This window comes from Dunckerocampus dactyliophorus, chromosome 1, assembly GCF_027744805.1.
Source record: "Dunckerocampus dactyliophorus isolate RoL2022-P2 chromosome 1, RoL_Ddac_1.1, whole genome shotgun sequence".
In the NCBI taxonomy this organism is placed as follows: Eukaryota; Metazoa; Chordata; class Actinopteri; order Syngnathiformes; family Syngnathidae; genus Dunckerocampus; species Dunckerocampus dactyliophorus.
The window spans coordinates 46,180,414-46,196,346 of NC_072819.1; the positions used below are offsets into that span (position 1 = coordinate 46,180,414).

The 15,933-nt window shown below is 42.7% G+C and overlaps 1 protein-coding gene across 1 annotated transcript; it reads right to left on the minus strand.

Annotated features, from left to right (window-relative positions):
- Positions 1 to 2,934: 2,934 nt before the first annotated feature.
- Positions 2,935 to 15,098, minus strand: rnd3a (Rho family GTPase 3a). The gene is made up of 5 exons (XM_054790684.1): positions 14,832 to 15,098; positions 14,551 to 14,638; positions 6,997 to 7,106; positions 5,967 to 6,101; positions 2,935 to 5,892 (listed from the first exon to the last, which is right to left on the minus strand). Exons 1-5 carry the CDS (start codon positions 14,979 to 14,981, stop codon positions 5,644 to 5,646), a joined length of 732 nt encoding a protein of 243 aa, XP_054646659.1. The 5' UTR covers positions 14,982 to 15,098; the 3' UTR covers positions 2,935 to 5,643.
- Positions 15,099 to 15,933: the final 835 nt, after the last annotated feature.

The following is a 15,933-nucleotide window of genomic DNA, read 5'->3' on the forward strand; positions in this document are numbered from 1 at the left end:
CGGTATTTGGGTCAGGCGAGGCGTCATTAGAATCCTACTGCAGAATGCAGATTGAACATCTGGACATTTTAAATGTGACTTTAGGTTGATCAGATCCGAATGAAACATATGTGACATCAGAGCTTCTGATCCAGCCTACTCAGGAAACAAGGTTCACATAATAATAATTTCATTTTTTTTAATCTTATCAAAGGCGTGCATTATTACTCAGATGTAATAGGAACATTCTTTCCTCTACTTGTATGTAAAGGAACCTCTCTAATGGTCCCGTTTGGATATCTGTTTGTTTCCAGACCTCCCAAAATACAATAACCACAGGAAACTTGCCTGTGCTGCATGTTAACAGTAAAAAAAAAGCAAATAGAAATGATGTGATTGGCCTTTCCCAGCTGATGAAAGAACACCAGTTGTGCCTCTCGTCTGTAGCATGTCACATTTTTGAGGCTTTGCTCTGGGTGGAGTCAGTTTTAGATGTTCTACATATTGCAAAAGTCCCTCATGGGTCTTTTATGGGAGGAGCGGGGGCAGGAGGCTTAAAAGCCCACTACGAAGGTGCCAGCAAACACAACATGCACAGGCAATTATCATAAACCTTGAGAAACGGGTGGTAAATGTGGTATTAATATATGTTATGGGGGGGGAACCACCCTATGCGTTTAAGTTGTGCATCACATTCATTTTTCAGCCCCCTCCTGACATGCTAATACATCTCAGGCCTCGTGTGTGTGATGAAGTCACCGCATGAAGTGTCAGTTTTCAGTGTAGGGGGGGCTTCGGCATGCATGCTTGGCATGCATATGGAAATTGAACGCTAACTTATGTTCCTCTACTGCACTATTATCTCCATAGTGGCAACATTTTTACATGATATTATGCAGGTGTACCTAATAAAGGGGATTGCGGCCATGGGTTTGGATTGTGAAACTTTTCAATTGATTTGGGTGTTGCCATTAATCTTCCTTGCAGTCTTGCCGGGAATATCTATCCGGAATCCAATCCCCACCCAGGAACCACTAAACTAAGTGGCTCTAATCCAGAGACCATTCATGAAAACATGTGACTCCGTGCAAGGCTTTTGTTAGGAAGAGGAAACGAGACAACCCCGTTTCTGCCCCGGCAGTGATCCAGAGCGGCTGAGCTGAGAGGCGGGGCTTAAACAGTCTGCACCTGCACAATCATGACTACATAGGGCTGGCTTCGGAAAAAAAAACACTTCCTACTGAAGGGAAATCCTGAGCTAAATGCATAAAAATAACCAGTCCACCTCTTTTGAGCTTCTAAAACATGCGCAGTCCTCACCTGCTGTATTTCTTGTCAGAGTTGAAAAATAAATCCATTTATCGCAATCAGTCGAGTCCAAGTGACTTGTCTTTGATTACCGTGTTAACACAAGAAGGTTAGTCTGCACAATTCAGGTCCAGAAGTATCTGGATGGTGACAAAGGTTACTTATTTTGCTGTTAAACAAAAAACAAAAAAACATCACATGGGATTTTAAATAGTCAAAATATAACTTAAATGGGGACTTTTAGTTTGAAACTGACAATTCATAAATAAATAATATATAAATATATAGATAATGAGTGAAAAGTAACTCCCTATTTTAGAATACTTATATTGTATTATAGAATACTTATATAACTTTATTAAGTATCATTTTTGCAAGAAATGAATATGAGAGAAAAATACTTTTTTCCAAACAGTGCAGAGCAGTCATTGTGATACGGCTAGTTAAACAGTAGCCTACCAGAAAAGTCATTCATTGCTGTCCTTGTCATCCTCCTGGCAACTAAAACCACTAAAGTCGTCCTCTTCAATATCGGAACTGAACAGCCCCACAATTCTCTTGCCACACACCCCGCCAGTCTCTCTCCCGTTTTTGTTGTAACTCCCAGCGCCACCCCCGCTCCGAGGCAACTCAGCGCAGCAGTCCAGACCCCCAAAACCCGCCGGCAACAGTGGACCTCCCGACACCGCTCCTCGCTGCCAACACCTACTGGCAGACGTGAGCAAAAGCCGCTCGATCGATCGCCTTCGACCTGAAAGCGGCATCACATGCACCTCTCTTTGTGTTCTCTATGATGAGGGTACGCACACAAAGCACAAAATTACCACTCCGAAGCACAGAAGATGTCATGAGACCGGAACACAACCGCATCACTGTAAGCCGCAGGATTGAAAGCGTGAGAAAAAAGTAGATCCTTATGCACTGGAAATTACAATAAATTTCCTGTTCATTGGACCAACAATGCTCTATTGTCACATCTCCGTTTCGCTGCTCCCTGCTCCTCACCTTGCCCTCACAATTACAATGGGAGTCTATCAGCTGATGCTAAACAAGCCCAAACACGATGACAGCCAATCAATGTCCACTTAAGAGTGTAACTGAACATTGTTTTCCACCCCCCAACAATTCAAGCACAAGAAGCTCAACGCATAAAACAAAGGAAAATTGCATCCAGGAACTGTAAAGCTAGAAATTACAAATGACGTTAAATACAAGATACAAAATGGAGTCGGTCCTGGTTCGGAAAGATTGGGTAAAGTCAAAGTTCATATTGTTCTTTAAAAAAAAAAAAAAGTAGCTTTTACGGAACTCATGTTATCAAGCAAGTTTGGCTTCACAGTTAGTTCAAATCTACAATATCCTCATTGCTTAAAAGTGAGCAACAGGTGGTCACGGTTTATTTGTTTCATGCTTAACAAGCTTCATTAAGGAAAATCACATGATTGGATTTACACAATTCAATATATCCGAGCAAGAGTATTTAATCCCACCCCTTCTCCATGGCTATTACTAATAATCCATTCCCACCGTATTTTTTATTTTTTATTTACACATTGACAATAATTTGTGCGCTAAGATTTTGTCACTGAAATGTGTGTCCAAACACACAAGATCCAAACACCCTCCATTAAAAAGACAACACGTCCCTTCAATTTCATTTGCATTTATTTCAAAGGGAAAATATAGACTTCAATAAATATTGTGGCAACAACATTGGCAGGGACGCACGACAGGTGACATCAGCCTTGGAGAAAACATGAAAACACACACAACTGAAGATTTGGGCTAAAGCACAAAGTTAATTAGAAGTGCGTCATTACCTGTTAGTTAAATTGCATTATTCCAACATAGGCCCTCGGCACATTTGTGTGGTGGAGTGGAGGGGGCTTTTGAACCAAAGAAGATACAAGAACAAAACAGTGTTTCTTCAACAGATTATGCATCTTGACTAATAACCTAGTTAACATTTACAGGGCCGTAAATTAAGGCAACATTCACATTACAGCTGCTTTGTCCTGGACTTGGAAAGTTGACCCACGATGACTTTATAGTAGGGTCAACATATTCTTAAATATACTAACGGAACAAAAAAATAATTGCAAAATCTGCTAAAGATGCAGCTTTGTTTGGCTTTCGTCTCAAGTCAAAAGGCTGCTGAACCTGACTGAAAACTTGGCAATCTTTCCATAGCTGCATGGTGGATAAGAAAGGGAGGTCATTTATGTCCCAAACAAAGAGCTTCTTGATGGAGACCGAAAGGTTTCATTGCGTGACACGGGCCACTTCATGAACCCGTCGCACATGGAGATGGATGAAAAACTGTCCTCACACACTCTGTGTACTGTATTTGTGGCAGCACAGTGTGACAGTTTGGTGCACTCTAGGGATGAGCATGACATTTAAAAAGGTTTGATCGTAAAATATTTGCCATTTTATCAGCATAGTTGCTACTTCGTGATGCAATGGAGGGCTAATGGACTACACTTGACAGCCTTCAGACACAACTAGTGTGCTGACAAAGAAAAAAGATGGAGTGAGGGCCCCTCGCAATCATCTTTGGTACCTTGGGAGATGGTCAACTGTCATGTTGACACGCACATACTGTATTTCATCACAAGAGTCATGAGGCTGAAGGTCCTGCAGACTGTAATATTTTGTGACATTTTGCTTTTCCATTCAAACGTGAAGAGGATTAGCTCAGAGATGTTAATATTGGAATGTACCAGTGGTGTGCGGTTAGGGCCAGCAAAGCCTTTTCTGCTGACCTAAACTACCTACCAGAAGCACTGACCTACATTTACACCCTAAATTCTATTATCAGTTCCACAAAACTGCATTCATTTGTTCCCAACAGTCTCTTCATTTCGTAGCTGGTCTCTTGGCTGCACTGCTTCCAGTAGTGTACGTGTATGTTGAGATTTTTATGTCCAAATCAGATTTCAGGTTTTATTTGTTGCCAAGTCAATCTAACCTGCCCAGGGCCTTCAGAATCAGGAGTGCTGGCCCAGGTCACTTAAACTACATTAGCAATGGGGCCGTTTCTTCAATCAGATTTCAAATTCTCCTCCCACAATATCGTCAGCATTTTTCCATCCTCCATTGGCTGATCAGAGCAAAACTGCTTTGACAAGCCAAGTTACACCCACAACGGCTAACCGAGGACGAGACATTAATATCTCTGGTGAGTAAAAGTGAGTAAACGTTTTGTTTTGGCATTTTGTAGATAAATATTGATTTGGAAGGGCTCCAGATGATGTTGTAGTGTAGAGGTTTGGGGTTGTCTGAGCCCTTTATCCTCGAGTCGATCAATTTACGCTTGTTACATTTGGCTGAGCGCCAAATTTACAAGCACTGGTGAAAGGTTGTAATGCTTGCAGTTACTCGCAGAAATAAAAGTCAGGTGTATCGGTGACAATGTATTCAGAGACGCAGGGCTACATGGGTGTCTTCTTTTATTAATAAAATGGTAGTTGTAGCAACCTGGCAGTTATAGTTTTTATGCAAGTGGCTAAAAATGCTGCCACTCGGCCTAGGGAACGAGGACTCTAATCCCAGGCAGAGTGAGTGGCAATATAGTATTAGGGGTTTCCTCATTTTTTTTTTTTTTTTATACATTACTAGCCCTCACAGCGTCTGGTGTCCCCAGTGTCCCCACTGAAGGCCCAGGCACCAAATGCAACACCCGCCATTGAGGTGTACGAATATGATGTCTTCGCCCATCCCTAGTGCAGACATGCAATTTGTGGAACAACAACGTGGGACAGTGACACAGATACACACCAGTGACTTCACATTATACTGACACCATATCGCACACAGGGGACAAATGGTGCAGGGCTGAGAGATGTTCATCATGGCCCCGCCATGGCTTGACTGACAATAATTGAACCACACTGAAAGTGAGTTACTGTGAAGCATTGTGAGCAAAGAAAGCAGCACAAACTACAACAGCACCTCTTTTCACACTTTGGCACTGACCCCTCCCACCTATCTCGTCATAATTTCAGATAGACGTTCTGAGTTTCCAAGTGACATCACTTCTCCATCTTAGTTCCTGTGGGCATGACCTGCATCAGCTTTGTCCTCCCACAGGAAGCAGCCCACTTCCCAAGCAGGCATCAGGCTGACAGATAGCTTCCTTGACAGTAAAGGAGGGGGCCACGCTGAGTGGGATGCTACTTTTGTCATTGGTGCAGAGAATTCCAGGAACATGTACATGAATTGAAGCTTATTAATCCCCTCTCCAGACAAAAAAGGGGTCTTTCTCACGGAGGAAGGCGACTTGCCCCATCGCTTCCTGCTTACGTTGCGCTCAGTCCTTATTCCTTCCACTCTAATCCCCCTCAGTCCAAGCAGTCACATGACAGAGCAACTTCTAGCCTTGTCCTTCCGGAGGTCCGAGGCTACAGCCGCCAGGTCGGGTCTCCCGGGCATGTGTGAAATCCTCTTGGTGGCGCGGGTGGTCTTGCTACGCTTGACATTTTTGCTGTTCTTGTTGATGCAGGCCAACGTGGCCACGTGGAAAATGTCCCGCACGCTGTTCTCCGACTGCTGAGCCGAGCACTCGATGTATGGCGCCGAGATCTGCTTGGCCATGTTGTTGCCCTGCGTGCCGAGGAAGGAGATCAAATATGGTGAGAGACAGAAGGTTAGGGTTACATCATTTAAAGCATCAGTACCTGGTCGTAAGACACGGGTGTCTGCCGGTGGTTGGAGAGCTCAACCAGCGTGCTCAGGTCAGTGCGCAGGTCTGACTTACAGCCCACTAATAGCATCTTGGTGTTCGGACAAAACTCTAGTATCTCCCCTTTCCACTGTGGACAAAACAAAGAGTCTCAGTCATTAAGGAACTGGTACAATAAGATCTGAAATAGCCACTGGTTCTTCTTGTGAAAGGTTCAGTTCAGTTGTGGGGGTACAAAAGGTCAGAGCTGAAACTTCCTCTACAAATAATCCCAATGTTTCCTTCCTGACAACAATAGTCGCTCTATGATGGATGGAGGTTCTCTGCGGGATTTAATCTGGAGGCTAAAAGAGCTTCAGGCCACCATGACCCAGGCAGGGGATCAAGTTTACCGACATCTGAAGAGAAAGTCGGACCGCACAATGAGTCTACTACAGCGCACAGGTCATTTGATGCATGGACTGTGGGAAATGTTACCTTCCACAGACACTAGAGAAATGTCCTTTCATTGCACAGGTGAACAACTGGATGTACGCAACCAAAATCTCCATCCCTAATTGTTCCATTCTGGGTTTGATTCAAGCCAGGAAAACAAGTAAATGCAGAGAAAATTGGACAAAAACAAAAAAAAAACAAAAAAAAAAACACGACTTTTATGGAACCACAACAAAAACACCCCACGTAACTGCAAATAACCTTTGCTTTTTTTTTTTTTTTTTTTTTTTTTTAAATCAGCTTGTTCCACTCCAGTCAGATGACCAGTGTCAACATGTGGCAGTCAGCTTGAACATCCACAATCAGCAGACATGAACCACAGCATCTTCACAAGTTCGGTCGGGAACAGTCACTTCCTTGTTTCGGCTATGTAAGCCCACTGAAGTCACATGGCAACCTGACAGACTTTTGAACCGGTTTAATGCAATGCAGGCTTCTTGACTGCGCATCAAACACACCCAAAGGCCCTGTATTGAAGACACATTTGGAGGGGCTTAAAAGACCAGACAGTTTCATCAAAGTCAACTGACCTTCTTTAGCACACTGTCGAGCGTTTCCGGGCGACTGATGTCAAAGCAGATGAGCACAGCGTCTGAATCTGGATACGAAAGAGGTCTCACATTGTCATAGTAGGGCGATCCTGAAAGATAAAAAGGCAACCAAAAACTTACATTTACTTACAGACGCCAATAAATTTTTGTGCTGTTATGACCCACACAGATACCATTTGGAAATGAAAGCTGTGTCTCAAGACATTAATGCAACCAAGTTATGACTTTGTCCACATGCTGTGACTTCTTGGCCAATGTGAACACAAAGTGAACCAATACCAAAATGTGGGTTTCAAATGACATGTGTCATTTTCTTAAATTCATCCTTTGAAGCCATTAATCTGACAGTGGGGATGCATTCCTTTCTGCACGCAAGCAAGCTTCACTTGCGGCACACACACAGTTTCAGTAATCCCACAGGTCGGTTGCAGGGTCCGGGAAATGACTGACGCAATCGGCGAATTTGCATTATTGTTATGACGCATTTGCAAAAACAAGTACGTTTAATGTAAATTATTCTGCTGTCGCTAAACAAATATGGAGCCTCCTGCGAGTGCTTTTAGATGGGAGAGGGGCCCACAGCAGCACTTGCTACTCGTGTTTTCATGTCAGACTCTCCAAAAGTCTCTGCACTAGATTTGTGGCAAGTAGCTTTTTTGGAAAAAAACAAAGTGTATGTAGGGGTTTGATTACTTGCCAATTCGCTCCTCTTCTTATTTTCTGGCAAGCAATGCCCATGCAGTGTTTGAGCAAGGGCAAACAGGTGGCGCCCCAAATTTATTTGAATCATGAATCAATAAGCTTGAAGAACAGGTGGCCAACTGAGGCAGAGACATTTTCCATATTAAGGTTACTGTTGAAGCTATTTTGAGATCATCCAAACACAGATCCAGTGTCATCACCCTGCAGGAAATCAGTCAGTATCACACGTTTTACTAAGAAACCTAAAAGCGTTCATCATTTAAGGGAGGAGTTCATTCTTGAACTATGACTGCATGAAGGAATGCACTTTAAATTGTTATGACATAATCCATAGCAACAGAGAGCGCAAAACAAATACCGGTAATGCAAAAAAAAGTGCTGACTATGACAAGATCCTTCTGCAGAGAAACAGAACCTCAGAGCGAGGAAACGACTCCCTTCTCAAATTGAAGCCATATGCGAAGGAGACGCCCTATCTCCCGGCCAGACATCATGGTCAGGAAGCGCTGGGGGGTAGGGGTGCGTAATGTCAAGGTGAGTCAAGATCACATGACAAGCAATGGATGACCACACGCACGCACACACACACGCACGCACGCACGCACGCACGCACGCACGCACGCACGCACGCACAACTGACTGCCAAAAATCTGGAGAATTTTGTTTTCGGGGAACTGAACGCTCTCCTGGGAGGTCCTTTTTCAAACATTGAACAGTCAAGAATGCACACACACACAGATCTTGCCCTCTTCATCCAAACAGTCTGGGGAGGGAGGTTGAAGGGGGGCACACTATTTCAACAGTCCACGCTTCCTTCCACACAAAATAAAACAGACACCAGCCGATAAATAAATGACCCGTTGACAGAGCCAAAGTCACCTAGGGAGAGGGGGGGTGAGAGCAGAGCTGAGGTTGGCTTGCCTTTTGTTTGGGTGCAATACAAAATCAATCATGATGCACTTCTGACTTTTTCCACTTTTGACATTTACGCAAACTGCCTCAATATTGGCATAGCCATATTGGAACAGGGAACAGAACTTGAACATACTTTAGCTGAGTCAATGCAGCTTGTCCAGCTGCGTAGATTTCCTATCTTCTGAACATCACTGCAAAAGCTGGCAACACAAGTTAGATATACAATGGTTGAAAATGTAATAAGTGTACTGTAAAATGTGATGACTTGTGAGATTACACGAGTGTGAAAGGGATGGGCTTCAGCCTTTCATGAATGGCAGCAAGAGGTCTAATTAAAAAGTGTGGCCCAAAAACATTTTTATCCTTAGCACACCATAAACGCAGGCTGGAAGGGCCTCGCAGAGCCACAATATTCATAAGAGAACTACTGTATATGCCCTGTGATGAATCTCTCTGTGGTCCAGGGGGTTATCTGTTGCTTGAGGGACTCCGTAGTGTTGCACTCTGACTGCAAGCCTGCATTCCACAGTATCACTGTTTCCAAATGTTGATTCTATAAAAACATTTCTTCCCAGCACCTCACGTCAGTTTGCCATACCATGGAACACTGATCTAGCTTGTGTTTCCACCACGGGGTGTGTAGGCTGTCAGCTACATAAATAGTGTGACATCATATCACCAATACATAAAACAAAGAGAAAGACTAAACAAAAGACAGTGTTGTCTTCTTTTTGACACGTGGTCGTTTATTATTATTATTATTATTATTCAACCCCCATTGTCACATACAGTGGTGTGAAAAAAATGTTGGTCCCCTTCCTGATTTTTTTTTGTTTTTGCATGTTTGTCACTTAAATGTTTCAGATCAAAAAATAAATTAGTCAATTCCAAACACAACTGAACACAAAATGAGTTTGTTTTTTTTTTTAAATGAAACTATTACTATAAGAGAAATAACAAATCCAAACCTACATGGTCCTGTGTGAAAAAGTGATTGCCCCCTAAAGCTAATAACTGGTTGGGCCACCCTTAGCAGCAACAACTGCAATCAAGCGTTTGTGATAACTTGCAATGAGTCTCTTACAGCGCTGTGGAGGAATTTGGGCTCACTCATCTTTGCAGAATTGTTGTAATTCAGCCACATTGGAGGGTTTTCCAGCATGAAGCGCCTTTTTAAGGTCATGCCACAGCATCTCAATAGGATTCAGGTCAGGACTTTGACTAGGTGACTCCAAAGTCTTCATTTTGTTTTTCTTCAGCCATTCAGAGGTGGACTTGCTGGTGTGTTTTGGATCATTGTTCTGCTGCAGAACCCACATTCGATTCAGAGGTCACAAACAGATGGCCGGACGTTCTCCTTCAGGATTTTTTTGGTAGACAGCAGAATTTGTTGTTCCATTTATCACAGCAAGTCTTCCAGGTCCTGAAGTGGTACCCTGAAAGTTACTTTGGTACCTTTAACTAGTGAAACAGTCTGACTTGACATGTACTGCTGGGTGGAAAAGGTGCTCGTGTGTCCCAAAATCCACAACCATTATGAAGCCGAGAGTGAGCGACTGCCGACATGGTCAATGTCATGCCAGAAACTACACAGAACAGAACATTCTTTTCACGTCTTGCTCTCCACATAATGTGTTTCAGATGGGAGTGCCCAGCCTTGTTATTTTCCAATGACTCTCCGCATGAGGATTGCACATCGAAGACATACATACTGTAGGTGTTTAACAGTTTAAGCAAAAGCCGCCATCATTCTCCCTGCATGGCAATGAGGAATTAGGCAGGAATTTATTTCCCATCGTTCATGGCTGTCTTTTTCAATCACAACCGCCTCACATCACTTGAAAGTTGTTTTTTTTCCCCCCCTCGCCATCCCTCAGTTGCTGGAACCAATCATTGGGAAAATAAGACCCTGTGACTGAAAGGGCCAGCTGCAGAGTCGCTTGACATTCTTCAATAAAATTCTATGTTTCGAACAAAGCACTCAACACACACACACACACACACACACACACACACACACACACACACACACACACACACAAAACCTTGACAAGACAAGGATACAAATCTTTTGATGTCTGGCCGTTACACCTACAGGACGTGAAAATGGAAAAAAATATGGAGCTGCAGCTAGAAGCTTTGATATGGATGCGGGTATGTTGTCCATTTAACCAGAAGATAATTATTAATATTAAAGGGGAACGAACAACCCTTGATTGACTGGTTAAGGTCTATTTCCAAGATCTTTATACATAACAGAACTTGTTTTCTGTGTGAAAGAGCAAATTCAGTGAATAATTTACAACTACAAAGCTTACATCCTCAAAACCATCTAGGGGGACTGAACCACGTATTGTGGTCTGTGTGTGTACAGTACAACAGCCCACACACACACACACACACACACACAGGTAACGGTCATGTAATTAGCTCCTGTCATTGTTCTCACAGGATCTCTAAATCTGGAAGGAAGATACACGCCCAGCCCTGCCTCTCTTTTCAGGCTTGTTTCCATCCACAGCAAGCGCAGTGACAACCATCATCTTATCTCAACTGTCCTGATGTTTTAGTGCTACTTTGAAATACAAATATTCCTTGACATCCTATTGGCAACACAAACATTTCAGGCCCGTCCTGAGGTAAGCCACTGCGGAGGTATGGAAAGACCTGCAGATTTACTGCATAGCTCACATACTTGAGAATATAATCGTGTTCACGGGTGTGTGCGCAGAGGTGTTAAACCACCTGTGGAAAAAGTGACAGGCATGTTCAGCAATCCAAGCCAATGGATCTTATATGAGCCCTTGTTCAACTCTGACACTAAAAGTGCCTGCAAGTTGAAGAGCAGCATCAGCTGCTATTATTAACAAAGATGGCATCAACACCTTGACAATACAAAGCATACAGTTGATATTTTTGCCGGAATGCCCACCATACAGTAAAACTGAACATTTTGGCACAGCCTCCATCTGTGCAATAGTCATGCTATTGATATACACCACACCCATGAGGTGGAAGGATATCTGGGCTCACTAACAGATTTATGAACTATATCATTGAAAAGATCACAAAGGCCCAAAAAGAATGCATCCCCAAAAGTCAAGTTGCTCGATGGTCATTCCTTAATAATGAATCCATCCAGCCATGCATTGTCTGTATGTGCGTAAACACCATCATTGGTATACTTTGAGGATGTCAGGCTTGACAGGGTATATCAGTTAAGATAGCGTGGGTCGATCGCTTGTCACCCACATCGTAAACATCACTTTGTAGATATCATATGACATCAGTCAGCTGACATTAATCCCTCGCCTAATTTGCTCTTGTGGCAAAAAAAAAAAAAAAAAAAAGAAGAGTGGAGAACAGTGATAGTGATACACCGATAATGCAGCTTTCATCTTTATTATTCCAATTACGAGTAGACTGGCTCAGCGGTAAGATGCCTACATTTCTAACAAAAGTCATCCGTTCACTTGTAGCCGCTAGTTATGCAGAAAAAAAGTCAATTATTTCAAGGCTGCGCTTCGAGTCATGAACTCGAAGTGTGTTTTCTAGTTTGACAAGTTTGTTTGTCAAATTATTATTATTATTATTCATGATGAATTGGAAAGTGTGCCCATTGCTGAAAACTGTTTAATAGTGTTGCCTTGACTTCAGCTGCCTTGTCTTTTGCATAATCATTTTCATTGCTCATATACAGGATCTGTAAGTATATAAAAAGAGGTGGATCATTTGGATTTGTAACTTGCATGCTGAGGAAGTGTGTGCACCCCTTCTATACATGTACAACGTACATACATACCCATAAATGGCTCTAGTAAGAGGTAGATCTTTGGGATATGGTCATATAAAAAATAGCCCACGGACTGAAAAAGTGTGCGCACCCCTGTGTTATACAGATACATGCATAGGTGATTATTTACATATTGACCACAAACAGTTTGAAATAAAATATCAAATATAAATGTTTCACTATGCTTTATTCTGAAAAACATGCACCGCAATCGCCTGCCTGCCCCGTTGACAGGAGAGGATGGAAAGGCGAGAGAAAGGTATTTAAAGTTAAGCAATACATTTCTTGTTTCAGCCTGTGAAAACGACCCTATTGTTGACCGTCTCCGATGCAGCCCACCACCACGACTTCAAAAAAAAATCAGAGGGAAAACCCAGAAGGTAGGTCTTTAGTGAACCACAACACTTCCATTTACCCTGCTGAGTAGCTGAATGTGCTGGGTACAATAAGATTCTTTGTCCTGGAAAAATGTGGAAACCTTTAGCCTGAGGAATGCCAGCCATGCAGCTCAAATTTGCTAAACCCCGAAATGTGATCCAATGCAACAATGGCTGCTGAGAGGGGAAGGGAGCACGTTCCCGGAAATACTTGATGCTTTGTGGGAGGCTCATCTCCTACTTGGACCTGGGCTCAGACTGCAGGTGTTCGATCAAACTAAAATAAATAGAGCCCACTAGGAAGAAGTCCTGACACTACACGGCAGGATGGACAAAAGGGAAGCAATGCAACTGTCAGGCATCTACGTCAATGACTTAAATTACACCTATAACACCTTCCCTTGTTAAACACACTGCTCATTCAGTTGCCTATTAGGGCACAACAAAGACCCCCCACCACAGGTTGTGTGTGTTTAGGTGTTTTCTAGTGGGAGTAGGGCTTAGATAGAGCTTATAGTAGGTTTGACTTCATTTGTGTGTCCTGCTCTTTATCTAGGTTCCTGATGGTCTTTGTTTGAGGTCTCTCTCCCTCACACACACTCACCAGACGAAGCACATAATGGATCGATAGGTTTGACTGTGGCTCTACCAGCAAGTTTGTGCGGGCTTGCCTGCGGGTTTACATTGAGGTGGGGATTAGGGAACCACCTCCCGTAAAAAGCACACACATTCAAAGACATAAATATAGTTCTATGAAACAGACAAAAGGAAAAATGGCTGCTGGCAACTGTCCAACACAGTGCAATAAAACATGCTTCTCACCCTGGCTGGCTTTCCTTCCCTCGCCTTTCACAAGTCACACAAACAGTGGGCGTGAAGGAATTTCAAACGTGAGCAATATTCGACAGATGTTTCTTCTCTCGTTTCCCCCTCCTGAAAATATGTCCTACCTACGCTGCTTTTGTTGATTCAAGAGGGACTCGCCTGCGTTTGTAGTCTAGTCTCTTTAAAAGGGAGACGAATATTCTGAGGTCTAAAAAAAGTGACTGAAACACCACGGAGGAATTCCAAACCTGAGACGAGCAACAGCTGGCTGTCGGCTTGACCCCACCCATTCGGACGGCCAGAACCCTCACCCCTCCACCCCCAGCCATAACAGATGCAACATATGCGCCTGATTGACTGACTGCTGTGGTATTCACTGTTCCGGCATTGATGGATGTGAGTGGAGTTGTTTGAGTATACACACACACACACACACACACACAGGATGCTGCAGCTTATTTGGACCCTGAATGCAAGGTCAAGCAAATAAGCCTTTAAAAAAAAATAAAACAAAAATGTTGCATGGTGCAACATTACTTTCCCAAAAAAATAGGCACTGTACACTTTGTGTGCAGTGAAAGTTAACATTTAATCAGAAGAAACACCAAAGTTGACGTATATGCAATAGTTGTAGTGTGAATATTGGGACATGTCAGGACAACTCGCCCACATCTATTTATAGTGCCACAGTGGTACGTGAGGTCCTCTGAGGTCACACCATTTGGACTTTGACCACGATACTCGGGGAAAAATATACAGCTACCTGTGTTTTGCTTTTTCTTGGGCTTTACTACAAAAGTCCCCGCCTCAACAAATGGTGGGTTTTCAGTGGTTAACTTGTTTTTACACTTGCATGGGATTAACAATGGATTCCACTGCCATATCATGGAACAAAAGCATGAACATAAATGTGGTTCTTACCTGAGGTATCCCACAGGCTGAGTTCAATCCTCTGTGTGTCGATTTCAAAACTGGCCGTGTAGTTTTCAAAAACAGTGGGTACGTAACTCTGCCAGGACCAAAACACAGTGCATGTTAGTCAAAGAATCACTATCGGGAATCACCGCAAGCCTTACATCACTTGAATAGACGCCACTGTACTGTGAGAGAGTCAGCATCATTATTGTTACTGGCGCATCCAAGTTGACAAACATCATTATGATCATCATCATCATCATCATCATGGTGAGGGAAAGTCTCACCTCAGGGAAACAGTCCTTGGCGAACACGTGAAGCAACGCCGTCTTCCCGCACTGGCTGTCTCCCACCACCACGATCTTACACTTCACACTCGAACTGTGATCCATGGCTGATTTCACGGGAAGTTTCTGACACGAGCGTCTTTCCTTCATTGATTCCCGTCGGGGTATAAATAGAAGAGTCCAACGTTAGCGCGTGTGGATAGACGGCACCACCTCTTTAACGACCTCTCCTTGATGTCTGCACCTACTCTTAGCCGACGGCGATGACTGCTACCCGGTCTTATAGGGCACCGGGAACCAATCACAGGCGGGCTCCCCCTGCCTCGGCCCTTCTGCTCAGCACACTGCTGAGCACACTCCTGTGGACCGTTGTAGCGCCCCCGTTTGGCTGGCGCTATATACAGCACAACGAATAGAAAGAAAATAGCTTTACCGTAACCTCCCGATGATTAAAAGTGTAATTTGCAATTTTCAGTGACAATGTATATATGAGCATGTGTCATATGTAGATACGGTATACCTGTGTTTTTATTGTTATTTTAGTACTATACTGTCTGTGAAAGTGGTTGCTGTAGATATTTCCTCAAATGTTCGATCAATTTTTTTGCATTAAATAACTGTCTTGGGAGAAAACAATATTCCACAATATATACATACATATGACCTTATATATATGTATATATATATATATATATATATATATATATATATATATATATATATATGTGTATATATATATATATATATGTATATATATGTGTATATATATATATATATATATATATATATATATACACATATATATTTATACATAGATATATATACATACATATATATACACATATACATATATATGCACACATATACATGTATATTCTGTACATATACGTACATACGTATATGTATATTGTGTCTTCAAGGCAGCATTCTAGTTTCCTGTGAGAATTGTTTTATCATCTGTCAACAACACAACTGTACACACAGGCAGCATTTTGTAGAGAACACACATTTTCTATTTTCTAGGAGAGGGAGGTTAACATGACAAGAAATTCCCCTTCAGAATTGCCAATGAGTCACATTCTCATTTTTCTGTTGAAGAGAC